Here is a 13,215-nt window from a genome sequence, read left to right as displayed (position 1 = left end):
CCGGACTTTACCACAAAAATGACATTTTTGAGAGAAAAAGTCGTTATTACTCTTGTGTTTAGTTCGGTTTGGTAAATTTATGACTTTTCACTTTTTGGTTACCGAGTTTTCAAAAGTTCTATATAATCGATTTATTTATAAATATATATTCTTTTTTTAATCTTTAATATTAAGTGAAATTTGAAATATCTCATATTTGAAACCTTACTCTGTCATTTATCTAATGTATCTAAGGTTCTATTTACTCACCACGGAATAAAAATTATTGGAATGGAAATGTTATTCCTTTATGTCCTGTTTACCTATTCAGAATTGAAATCGAAATGAAAATCAATCAAAATTGATTCAATTGAATGAAATGTTATTCCTTTGATACCATTTATAAGAAATTTTTTATAATCGAAATTAGATATATAACAATTACTAGTATACCTTTTTATACTTTCTAACTCATTACAAATTCATTATTGTGCTATCTTTTTCTAATTAAAATAGTAATAAATTTTAAATTAATTTATTAATGTATTACTAATGGTAAATATTTTTTATTATAATAATTTTTAATATTAATAAATATAGAATAATTAAAATAAAATTTCATCTACTAAAATACTTTTTTTATTAGAACAATCATTTGTCAGCTTCACGAGCTTCAATCATATCACATGTCTTGATGATAATAAACTTTATTTACTAATTACTTTAGTAGTTCAAGGTGTCCATTAGAGCTCAAAATGACAGTTTAAACGCATTTTGAATCACTCAAATCAGAGTTCAAATGAATAATTTATGGCCAAAATAAATTTGGGAAGAAAAAGCATACGTGGCACGTGATGTGGACAGTTCAATCAATTAGAAGACGACATATGGTAGATGACATGGCAATTTGTCAATGTGTGTTAGATGATGTGACAGGTGACGTGATATCTAATAGTCAAAATATGCCAATGTAACAGTGATGTGGCACTGACGTGAAATCAACAATTTTGCTGACGTTGATAGATCATGTGACGATATGTGACGTATTCAAATTTGAAGAAATCAATAGTTTTCACAAATTTCTCTCAATCTACAAATCTTCTTAATATCTGTAAATTCTTTTTCGATCCCCACAAATTCTCCCAATCTCCAAAATCCTCATTATTTCATTACCTTACCTCAGCTTTTAATCTAAATCATTTGTTGTCCTAAATCCAATGACCATAATTCATCATCGAAATTCTATTTAAAGCCACTAAATTCATCATCCTCCATACACCAATTATCCAAGTAAAAGCTACATTTCTCTCTTTAATTATTTTGCTCTCAAATTTTCATTCTCTTTGCACAAAAATTTGTCCATATTTTTTCGTGTGAGAGATAAATTAGAGTGTAGCTTAGCTATTTCATTTCTTTAATGCGGAATTTGTAAATCTAACTCAGTGAGATACTTTATTTGTATTGCTTATTTTACATTTTGGGTTTTGTATTAAGATGTTTGTACACATTGGGTTGTAAGAAAACACAATTTGTTGGATCCCGAATCAGAAAAAATGATGTGGGTTTCTCTTTAGCCTAGGTCAAAAAGAGGTTCAATCGATTTAGTTCTCACCTATAAGAGAGTCGGCGCAGTAAAAATACCAAAAAAGAGTCTTGAGGGGGTGAAGTAAAAATTTTCAAACCACTATAAAAATTCATGGTGTCATCCCTCTCTACTTGTTTTAATTTGTGCATTTTTTAATTTTGTTTGATTTTTGTTATTCTTGATTTTTAATTTTAAAATTTAAAAGTTGGTACGCAATTTTATCCAGCCCCTCTAATATTGCCAAATGATCCTACACCATCATTTAATATAAAATTATATTTAATAATAATTAATTATATTTTAAAAAATCATGATATTAATTAATAATAACAAAGTAAAATTAAAAAATTAAATTAAATTTTATAATATTTTATAATAAAATTAAATCAACTAATAAAAGTTGTATAAATGTTTATTAGGAGTATAAATGGAAAATAAATAATAAAAGTATAAAACAATTAATTAAAAAAGTTGTGGACATTAACAGAAGAGAGAAATGATAAAAGTAGTAAAGTAATCGTAATAAATATTTGAGCTCACAGAATAGGAATCGGAATTAGATTGATGAAATTGTAAGAGAGGAATGGGATGGGATGGGATTAGAGTTTGAGGTAGTCTCGCCATTTGATTTCATTACTACAATTTAATAAACACATTTGGAAAAAAATTGATTCTCATCTAACAAGGTCACATGAAACTGTTGATAAAAGTTAATAGATATACACTGATATATCTAGATAATTATATATCTATATAATAAGGGATAAAGATAATAAAGAGAGATAAAAAAGAAAGAAAAAATTTTTTAAGCCTTCATTTTCTATTTTTATCTTTTTTCAATTGGGGGAGCATAGCTCCACTAATTAAAAATTAAGACATATAGTCAACAGTTAAAATATCTTGCTCTCTCATAGGTTGGAGGTTCAATTCCCTATTTCCACATGTGTTGTACTTAAAAAAAATTTGGACATTATCTCGGATCAAAATGTTGTAGATTTGAATCTTCACTCTCATACATTGATATATTGAAGAAAAGGTTTTATATAATCCACGATGAAAATTTTGATATGAAAATTAATAGTTCAAGTTTATGGATATTTAGATATGAAAGGAGTTATAAGAAAAATCACTTATATTACTAAAATTTATTGAAATTTTGTATGTTTCTTTCAAAAAAAATCATTCAAGTCATAAACCATCATTTTAAACATATATATCAATAACATAAACATTAAGGTTGCAAGAACCCGAGAGTTTATCGTTAAATTCATAGCGAGAGAGATTCTTCATCACTTTAACTTATACATATCCTTCACTGCAAATTCGAGCCTACCTAGCTTTGCTAACACGAGTCCAGTTAAATAATTAAGACATCTTGCTGATCATTTTCTAGAGGTCAAATGTTCAATCTATCATCCTCGTATTTGTTATACAAAAAACAAGATATCTATTGTCATTACAAAAGTTGATGGTTTGATTCTCCACCTCACAATTGTTGAACTAAAAAAATAGGTATTGTATAAACCAGTGATAGGTGAAGTGGAAATTATGAAATTACAGTATAATGAAAACTTGGACTTGGTCTCAACTTTAGAATGGATGTAGGTGCTAGAAAAACAAAACTCCGACTCTCAAATTATTGAGAAAAAAAAAAAGAAAAGAAATACTTGATTGCATTTTCAATTATTATCTCTGAGTTTCTAAATTTTAGGGAGACTTCTAATGAACTCTTTTTTTTTTCCTTTTTTGTTTTAGATTTCTAATGAACTCTTGAAGCTTGTGAATTTGACTTTATTTGGAATAAGATAAATATAAAGTATAACAAGAAGACGACGAAGAAAAAAGGGAGCAATTGACTGTCCTTTGCTTTATACACACACACAATATATATAATTAAGATTTTAAGCCTTCTCTCTAATGAAATATTCTGAGATTTATATATTAAAAAAAATTAAAGTTGGCTTTACTATTCTTTAATTATAATGTGCAAATATGTTTTTAAAAAAATAGTAATAACATTTTTAGTACAACAAATAAAATAGGCTCACTACCTCTTAGACAGATAGGTATGCTAATTTCTGAACTAAGCTCACGTTGGCTAAATAATAATAATAATAATAATAATGTGTGAATATCTATTTTTTGGATCCAACTTTATTCTTTTACAGAACTTGAAATATTAGTAACAAGTTTTATTTAGATTGAGTTAATTATTAATTCTTAAACTTTAATTTCCTATTTAGTCCAAGTTTCATTATCATCTGTATTTTTAATGAGTAACAAAAACTTAATGTAACAAATTATTAGAGGCTGCACCCGAGAAAATTAAAAAAAAACATTTAAGTTTAAGTTTATTTGCCACCCTTTGAGTTTAAGTTTAACCCAATGAATTTATAAAATAAGCCTAAACTTACTGATAGATGAGTACAGCTTACTTTTTTATTATTATTATTATTATTTTAAAAAGTCTTACCTATAGTACAAAAAATAAATCTTAGATAAACAAACATAACTCAAATGATTAGATAGATATTAAAGTCTACCCCAATTATAAGGTAATTTCAAATCTCTTTCCCTTATTTTGATTATATACCCACACAACAACGTATATGGAACGATAATTTTGTTGATGCAGCATTCCTGTTGAGAATGAAAAAGAGAGATCCTCTTTTGAATGGGAAAATCGTGTAGACCTTTGATTTTATGGAAATTCGTTGATAGTTCTGTACGAATTTATTAATAGAAAATCCATTGAAGGTTCCTTCGACAGCAGGAAAGGAAGTTGACTTAGTTGACCGTAATTGTATTAACGGAGGATAGTTAAACCCTGAGGAAAATTCCAACCATGAAGAGTAATTTTTGGGGTGACACCAGGAGGGGCCTCAAAGGAGATCTTGATGGACATAACCTCACCAGGAACCAAAGAAAAATAGTTGTCTGAGTAGTGAACTGGAAGAATTCTTGTATCCTCTCCTTCTTTACTCTCTACTTTGGAACCATGAACTGAAAAGTGAAGGAAGAAGGCGACTCCGACATCATTCCCGTCTGTTTCAACGGACCTCTGACTGCTGTTTCCCATACCTATACGTCGGCAGATCCTGTGAAACAGACCAGCACTGCTGCGTTTGTCATCGGTCTGTTCTTTATTTCCAAGAATTGCAGAATTCGAATCAAAATCGCCTTTGCCGTGTCTATGGATAAAGTTGTTCTTGTAGGTTAAGCTTGAAGATTCTGCATTCTTTGATTTGTTCTGAACATTCATTCTGACTTCGTAGGTGGATCCTGTTACATCAACCTGAGATGTAACCTGAATGGGAATGTTCCTCTCTCTGTAAGGCTCCAAGAGCTTGTAATCTCCTCCAGACTGATGCAGCCAGTAGAAGTTCCTCGATATGATACCGTAGTTCGAGACCTCGTACAGCTTGAGAAGAAGAAAGTAGACGGGCTTGGGATTCTCAGACTTGGGATACTCCATCTCGACAATGGACGATGTCTGCTTCGGCGGCAGGGAGAGTTTCTCGAAAACTTTATAATATGGGCACGTCCCTTCGAGGTCCCACACCGAGGCTTCAATGGCAACACCAGATATCTCCTCCGACGTAGTGTTTACAACCTGTTCGAGGCAGATACAGAAGCATCTCACAGTTTAGTTGCTTTGTAGAAGAATTAAAGGTGAAATTTATTTGATTCAATTCATTGATTCCCTCATTTTCAAGAGCATAGGAAATGATGAGATGAACATATAGTTTACTACCCTTAGCTATCAGTCAGTTAAAAGAAAATGGAAGACTTAAACATGAAGAGCATATTTACGGTTCTACTCGAGATGAAACCATCTCCCATCATGATTTATTTCAAACTAAAAAGGGTAGAATGTAACGATATTAGAAAAACTTGCCTCTATGCAATATGTGCTAAGATTCAGCTGGACGTGGATAGGTTCTGCAGCACAACGACACCCAAAGAAACCTGCTGTTTGGTCGAGGAGATGATCGTAGAACTGACCTCTTAGACCCGTCCAAGGATTTTGCGTTTTCCAGATTAGAAAGCCCGTGTACTTCTTCCACATACGGCAATTCCAGCCTTCGATTAGAGCTCGATATTGGATATAGTTAGCAAGTTGAGCCTGAAAGTTTTGAATGGTTAGAAAATAATTCAACTGTAAAACAATGCATGGCATGGCACTACTTCAAACCAGAAACAACTTCCTTTTTACCTTCAAACAAAAATCATCGAGATCTTTTGGAGAACCGTAAAGTTCAATCTGACTTTGAACCTTATCTGGTTTAGAATAGGGAATGTATTTATGGTAATCCCAAATGTGGTTTGGAACTTCTTCTACATAGCCACTGGGGAGTTTCGTGACCAATGGAATCTGCCACCCTTCAGGAGGCATCATGGCTCGGATGGTAGTGGCAACGGGCATGCCTACAGAACCAACCTCGGGATTGAATCCATACTTATAAAAATCATCCTTAAAAAAGTTTTCGGGGTATTGGATTTCATAAGGACCATCAGTGAAGTTTCCCTTTCCATCTGCAAATCCATCCCACATGGATCCTTGTATGTAAACACGAGTACCATCAAGATATTGGCTAGGATCCGATGAAATGCCCATCCAGTTCTCACTTTTGCTCGACATTTGAAAATAAGGATGAAGTTTCAAGTCGTCTTTCAATGCAGCATTGATATCAGGTGGTGGAACTTGTTCGTTCCCCCCGACCCAAAGAGCAAGACTAGGGTGGTTCCTCAAAAGCTTAACCGTGTCTCTCGCGCAAAGCAAGAAAAGATCATGATCCAGAGGGCCATCAGGATTTGATATTGGCACACCACGTCCATCGACGTCTCCAGTAATCCAAAATTCTTGCCACACCTACATTAGTTTATTCCACAATGGCAACCGACATCAGTATTTCAATCTTAGTTCAACAGAATTAGAGAGTAAGCAAGTGAACAGAGCATATCATGGAGGAACTTATGATAATATGAAAAGGAAAAAAAACATATCCAGAATAGAAAAGGAGCCATGACTTACCAACAAGCCGTAAATGTCACAAAAATGATAAAACTCTGGTCTCTCGGCCAATCCACCACCCCAACAACGAATCATGTTAAAATTCATATCAGCATGAAACTTAATGTCGGTATGATATCGTTTCTCTGAAAGTCGGAGTAACCCATCAGACAATATCCAATTGCCACCGCGAATAAATATAGGCTGGCCATTGACCTTGAACAGCCTGCTGACCAGATAGAACAATCTTACAAAAAGGAATTTCATTAAACATGGGTGTCAAATCAAATTAACATAAAAATTACCTTCCACCAGTTGCAGTATCAATATCGCTTTCAATTTTACGGAATCCGAAATGATGACTCCAGGAATCAGACTCCCCAAATCCATCTACGTCTACGGATATATCAACATTATATAACGATTGCTTTCCCATTCTGTTCGGCCACCACAGATTGGGTTTGTAGAAAAAGAGCTGTCATTCAACACAAAAATCACTTGAATAGAAGTTTGCGTATGCAATGGCTGAGCAACCTTTGACTTACTAATCATGGAAGAACGACATAGTAACCTAAAGTAAATTTGGCATTTGAAAATTTTAGCATTTCATTTTTAGAAGTCTTAGCAAATATCTAGAAAAGAAAAGTGAAGTAAAAACTAGTTCTCTGTTTCTCAATTTTAGAATATAAAACTTCATGCTCTCCCTACTGATTCTTTTCGAACACGAGGTTTCTTCTTCTTCACTAGTTCATTGTTTCTTAATACGAATTTCATTGAGAACAAATTGAAGAACACGTGAAGAATACACAAGGACAATACAGAAAAAGGAAAGCCCAACCTAGGAGGAGCCAAAAACAAGAATGACAGTTTCTTTTTCTTCTCTCTTTTTTCTATCGAAGAAAGATGTAATCACCAACCTGAGGAATTGTATATTGTACAGTTGATCTAGCAGGAACAGACACCTTCCGAGCCTGAAGATGCTCAACCAAGCAAATGTTACCTTCTAGTTCAGTGGTCACTTGAATTTTCACAGAACAATCTGCATCCCAAGAGCTTCTGTTTTGCAACTCCAGAGTAGCATGCAAGTAAACTCTCTCATAATTGTCATAAAATGTCGATACCAAGTGAGGGTCAATAATCCTCACTGGCTGTTCAAAAGAGTAAGCATCAATATAAGATGATCAAACTTCAGAAACCGTCAGGCGTCAAAAATGGTTTCTATAAGGCAGAATATAACTAATGACATATTAACCAGATGAAACAATAACCCAATCATACAGAGCATTCAATGTAATTCTCAAGTTGCAAGCTTATCCGGAGAGAAATGGAATGGAAAGCTTGGTTTGGTAATTCAATGTATGTTTGATGCCTCAGAAATATGCAGAACACAAGAAACACACATTTGAAGTTTTAGAGTGTAATAATAATTCACTCAACATGAATGCACAATCCAACTAGATAGAAATAAGAATGGAAAAAGGAACAATAAATAAAGCATATCATTTTATTAGAGAACCAAATATTAAACTATATACCATGTATTGATCCTGCTGCCAGAGAAATATTTGGTTTGAATCCTATTTCAATCCAGAGCTTTCATAATTTATCTATTTTGATAACTATACTTTCAAATATTTTATTTTTGTCCCCGAAACTTCAGATAATAAATCATTTTAGTTATTTTTACTAATATTTTAATAATTTTTTTTAACAAAAACCTAACCTTGGGACATCTTTTGTTTAAGATATTTACAAGGATAAGTATTTCAAGCTACATAGATGACAGATGTGTGGGGTTTCCAAATAAACTTAGGCCTTTTTAATTATCAGTTAGGAGTTATCAATTAGGATTCAGTTCTCCGTGGGGTCGATTTCGAAGTTATTTTGTAATTATCAGTTAGGAGTTATCTTTTTTGATTGGAGGCCCTTTTTAGGTTGGTTTTTTTTTTATGCTCTTATACATGAGTTCTTTTTTCATTTTTCTCGATGAAAAATTCGGTTTCTCATTAAAAAGTTTAAGAAAAAAACTTGGCTTTTGTTAAATGATAATGCAAAATCAATGGTATGGGCTAAAATAGCCTTTTATGCAAAGTTTGGAGACTAAAACAGAAAATTTAAAAGTTGGACTAAAACCGGACCTTTAAAAGTTTAGAGACCAAAAATAGAATAGGCACGAATGTCCATAAACCAAAATAGGATTAAAATCGAAATACTTTTTTGATAAAAAAAAATATTCTCAAGATAAATAGGATAAGAAGGGGTGCACTTCAAATGAAACTCACCCCAGTCCTAGAAATTGATACTTCATCCCATATGCCAGTGTTTCGATCCCTGAAGCGACACAAATACTAAAATGCATTATATACCATATACTTTGCAGTTATTAGCAGTTCATTTCTACCAGTAAATGAGTATTTGTATAGTATATGTTTCAACCTAGTTACAATCTAGCCAACCTGAGCGTGGAGGTTCAAATATCCGCCCCACATATTCTTGAACTAAAAAAAACTACTTACAGTACGAATTACAGCCAGATATTGCATTTAAAAGTGGAAAATGGAAATATTTTTCATACATGTAGATACTCATATGTAATATTCTTATAAATAAGATCCTTTTTCAAACACTTTTCTACAATTTTCACTTAATTGATAACATAATTAAGAGTTGAAATAGAATGATGCACAGAGTTGTCACAACTTTGGCTAAAATTTTTTTTTTTTTATTATTATTATTATTTTTTTGAAATCCGTGTGTCCGGGCTAGTTTGTGCGAACCTCGACTAATCACGGGCCAACCGCCTGACCCTACCACATTTGGTTGACAAGGAAATTTTTTTTTTATTATTGTCAGAATATAAGTAGCAAATGTGGATATTATTTGAAATAATATCAGAACAGATATAAAAGAACAAGAACTAGACATCAAATACAAGTTAGTCACCTTATGGGAGCCATCCAATCCCAACCCTCGACATATTGTGCAGCGACATCTTTTCCAATCTAATGTGAAATATAAAATATCAGGCAACAAAAAGACCCGTCATCTAATGAACAAATCCTTAGGACGTCTCCGACAGAAGAAAGTGCAGACGACTATGATGCACCTTGAGAAAAGACCTGTCTGAGAAGAAAGAAGACTTACATACCTCATGATCACCGCCCTGACCTCCCTCTATCGGGATTCTTCCCGGATGATCTGGAGGGTGCACTAGAACAGCTAGTAAATTTGTACCATCAGGATGCAAAACTTCAGAGACATCAAGAGAATGCCTTCTAAACATCCCTTTTGGCAGGACACTTTTGTGACCATTTATGTACACATCTGCAGAGTAATTTATAGCGCGGAAATTCAGGTCCAAGTGCTGAGATTCTGACTGCAAGTGAGCAGCAGTCAAGAAGGTTATGAACAGGCAGAATAGTCATAGAAGCAGAAGTGACATGATGAGACACCCTACAGATCAAATAGATCTTCTTTTAACACCTCAGGGTCAAGCGCCAACGCCGATTTAATAGGATAAATATTGAACTATCCATGTGGCCGAAAGCCCTCACAATTCCAGTAGCCAAAAGAATGAAAACAAACCTTCATGGAAGTAACAAAGAGTATACAAGGCAAAAGCCAAAAAAGAAAAACATTCTCAAGGCACAATATCTTACCAGTTTACATTGAAAAGTTGTGAAGAACCAGAATGTGTAGTACTCTCTCCCAGAATCAGCTATATCAATTATAGTTTCATTTTCTAATCCATAGAAAGGATCAGGAATAACTTTGTTCTTCACCAAAGTCCCCAGTACACTGCAACATTCAAATTAGGCCAATGTCGTAATCAATTCCATTAGCTTTACTCTGAATCCACAACATATGTATAATCAAATTAATGTACCTACTCATTACAAGTTTAGCAATAAAGAGTTTCAATTTACATCCCCAAAATTGTATGGTTAATTTAAGTTTAGATTACGAGTTTAGTCCTTGAAAGTTGAGAGTAAAAAGGAAGAGGGAATTACGTTCCGGGGAGTGCGGCCTCCATCCATGGCGAAGAAGGACCGATCGAGGGAGGATGAGTAGTTGTAAGCTGAGTCCCAGTGAGCTCGATCTCGGTCGATCTCGCGGCAAGCCAGCCGGAATTGAGCTTCAACTTCTTTCCGATTTCCGCCATTGATAGCAGCGCAGAGAAATTGAAAGAAAACCCAAGACCAAGCCACGACTTTCTCAAAATGGAGCTACATATTGTCGGTGGTCGCGGTGATAGAGACACCACTTCCTTTTTCTTCTGTTTAGTTTTTTGTGGAGCAACAAATATGGGTTTAGAAATTCAACTTCCCAACTCCGCACCATCTCTTAACTTCTAAGCTAACATAAAGTCAAACACAAACAATTTATTGATGATTTGAAAACAATAAATTCAACTAAAAATGAAGTTATAAAATGTATTTTAATAAGATAGGGTAGTTACTAATGGTGTGTTAAAATATTTATCAAAGTTCTTATTTAATTCTCCCTTTTAAAATTTTCAAATTTTGAAATTTGAAAATACTAAAAGGTTGTTTTTAGAATTTCTATTGGATCACACAATTCGAGAACAATTTTAAAAAACGAATCTCCCAAATCCTGACAAATGCATATTCAATAAATCTCATTCATGGATTGAAACAAAAAACAGAATCCGAATTTTCAGGTCCTAAATATCTAGTTTAATCTAAGATATTATTAATTATGTTTGATTAAGATTTTGACCAAGACTGCAAAGAATGGCTTAGGCTAGGATTGACTCGATAAATAAACTGACGTGCTAGCAAGTAGAAGGCTTACAACCAAAAAAAAAAAAAAAGAAGAAGAAGAAGCACTTTGATAACTGGTTTACCCATACTCAAGAAAGAGTATAGTTTTGCGTATTTGAAAATGTAGTGGCCGGAGGTCTCTATTTATAGGCGGAGCTCCGATAAGCCTCCAACAGCTCCACGACTATTTGAGAATCGCGGCGTGTTGTCATGGATTATGGCGTCGTTCAGTTCTTGAAGAAGTGTCATTTGATCGACTCGACTAATGACTCAAATATCCAAGGTAGAGGTTTGAGCTCAGCTCGACTGATATCTCAGGCGATCGGAAAGGATATATAGGTCAGCTCGTCTTCAAAATGTCTTGCGACCACCTTTGATAGATCCCTTCTCCCTCCATCCCATTCCTTTCATCTCCATATTGTTCTCCTTGGTCTTTCCCTCCCCTCTTCTCCCTCAATCGATCCCTTCTCTAGTCTCCCCCTCCTTTCTTCTCCCCTCATTCTACGTACTCTTCCTCATTTTGATCCTCTTCTGATGATGGCGGCTGGGATAGTGAATTGTGAATAATTTTCTCTACCATGAACAATCAATTTTTGCAGATTTCGACTGAATCCTTTTTGTTTGACTGCCTTCCTTCTCTCGTCTCAACCCGACGATCCAACCCAACCCAACCCGAAAATATAAGGGTTGGATTGGGTTGAGTTGGCCTTCTTGTTCGGTTCCATCGGTTCTCTATTCTACCCAACCCGAAAATTCGGGTTGGTCCAAAAAAACTCCCCTAACCCGACCCAACCCAACTCGTGAACAATGGAATAGAAGTAGAAGACTGCTGGCTTGAGAGAAGATGGCCTCCCTCGGAAAACATGGCCTAATGTCTCTTCTTTTTTTTTTTATTTCTTTGACTTGAATTTGATATCTATTTTTGATACATTCAAAAGAGACACTTTAGTCTATAAAATTGGAAGGGTTTAAATTATCATGGAGACAATTTGACTGACATGATATACTGAGGCGATACATTTTAGATGAAGTGACAACTTTTTTTTTTTTTAATTTTATGTTATTTTTGTCTCCCTCCATTTCTCCTTATTCTTCTTCGTCTTCTCTAATAGATTTTCTTGCCGTTCGTCTTAGTGTTTGTAATGCGTGCCTAGGCGCTCGTCTATAGCGAGGGGCGAGGCATTTTAGATTGGGCGCATCTCGAACGACACCTTGGTGAGTATCTTCAATCAGGTTCCTTGCTCGACTTCTTCCTTGTTCACGGGTGACTTCTCACTTACTCTGAAGACCTTTCGCCAAAAGGTTTAGGTTTTGTGTCTCTCACTTCTTTTTTTTTTCCTTTCTTCTTAGATGTTTTACTTTTGTACTTATTTTATTATATTTAAGTTTTACCTTTATTCTTATTTCCTAACGTTGTTTGAGAATTAAAAGAATTTAGTTATTTTATGTTTCTTTTTAATATTATAATGTATTCACTATTTAGGATTGATATGTTATAGTTTTGGGTGTACTATATATAAATTTACGCTTTCTATATATAATTTTTTCGATTTATTAACGTACGCCTTGATTTCATTCGAAGAGGCGAATAAAAGATTTGGTTGTTTTGAGGTACGTCTTGCGCCTTGAAAACACTAGTTCGTCTATATCTAGAACCAATTGAAAGTTTTTTACCTCTAGTTGTTACTCGTCTCCAAGAAGACTAAGGTTGTACTGGGGATTGATTCTGAAAGCATTCAAAGTGATTATAAGAATTTCTAACAACTTTCGTGTTTGATAAAATTGATTGCAAATGAATCCATTTAAAATCACCTTTTAAAACCCTTTTATTTGCAAAATCTGTTTATTATGAT

At 33.8% G+C, this 13,215-nt stretch overlaps 1 protein-coding gene across 5 annotated transcripts; it reads right to left on the bottom strand.

Annotated features, from left to right (window-relative positions):
* Positions 1-4,058: 4,058 nt before the first annotated feature.
* LOC111015278 (glycoside hydrolase family 2 protein) lies at positions 4,059-10,875 on the bottom strand. Of its 5 annotated transcripts, none has more exons than XM_088125681.1 (11): positions 10,589-10,875; positions 10,238-10,376; positions 9,723-9,954; positions 9,522-9,580; positions 8,861-8,926; positions 7,496-7,726; positions 6,884-7,053; positions 6,600-6,804; positions 5,781-6,437; positions 5,463-5,690; positions 4,059-5,177 (listed from the first exon to the last, which is right to left on the bottom strand). In XM_088125681.1, the coding sequence occupies exons 1-11, from the start codon at positions 10,738-10,740 to the stop codon at positions 4,371-4,373; spliced, it is 2,946 nt and encodes a 981-aa protein (XP_087981807.1). In that variant the 5' UTR covers positions 10,741-10,875; the 3' UTR covers positions 4,059-4,370. The 5 variants fall into 5 exon arrangements, with proteins under 5 accessions (XP_087981807.1, XP_022145932.1, XP_087981808.1 ...); XM_022290240.2 differs by having other exon boundaries at positions 8,861-8,909; positions 9,727-9,954; positions 10,589-10,874; XM_088125682.1 differs by lacking the exon at positions 8,861-8,926 and having other exon boundaries at positions 10,589-10,874.
* Positions 10,876-13,215: the final 2,340 nt, after the last annotated feature.

The sequence above is a fragment of the Momordica charantia genome, assembly GCF_013281855.1.
Source record: "Momordica charantia cultivar OHB3-1 chromosome 6 unlocalized genomic scaffold, Mcharantia_2.0 BLBB01000006.1, whole genome shotgun sequence".
Taxonomy (NCBI): Eukaryota; Viridiplantae; Streptophyta; class Magnoliopsida; order Cucurbitales; family Cucurbitaceae; genus Momordica; species Momordica charantia.
The sequence above is the reverse complement of the archived record's forward strand: the minus strand, read 5'-3'. Positions and strand labels throughout refer to the sequence as shown.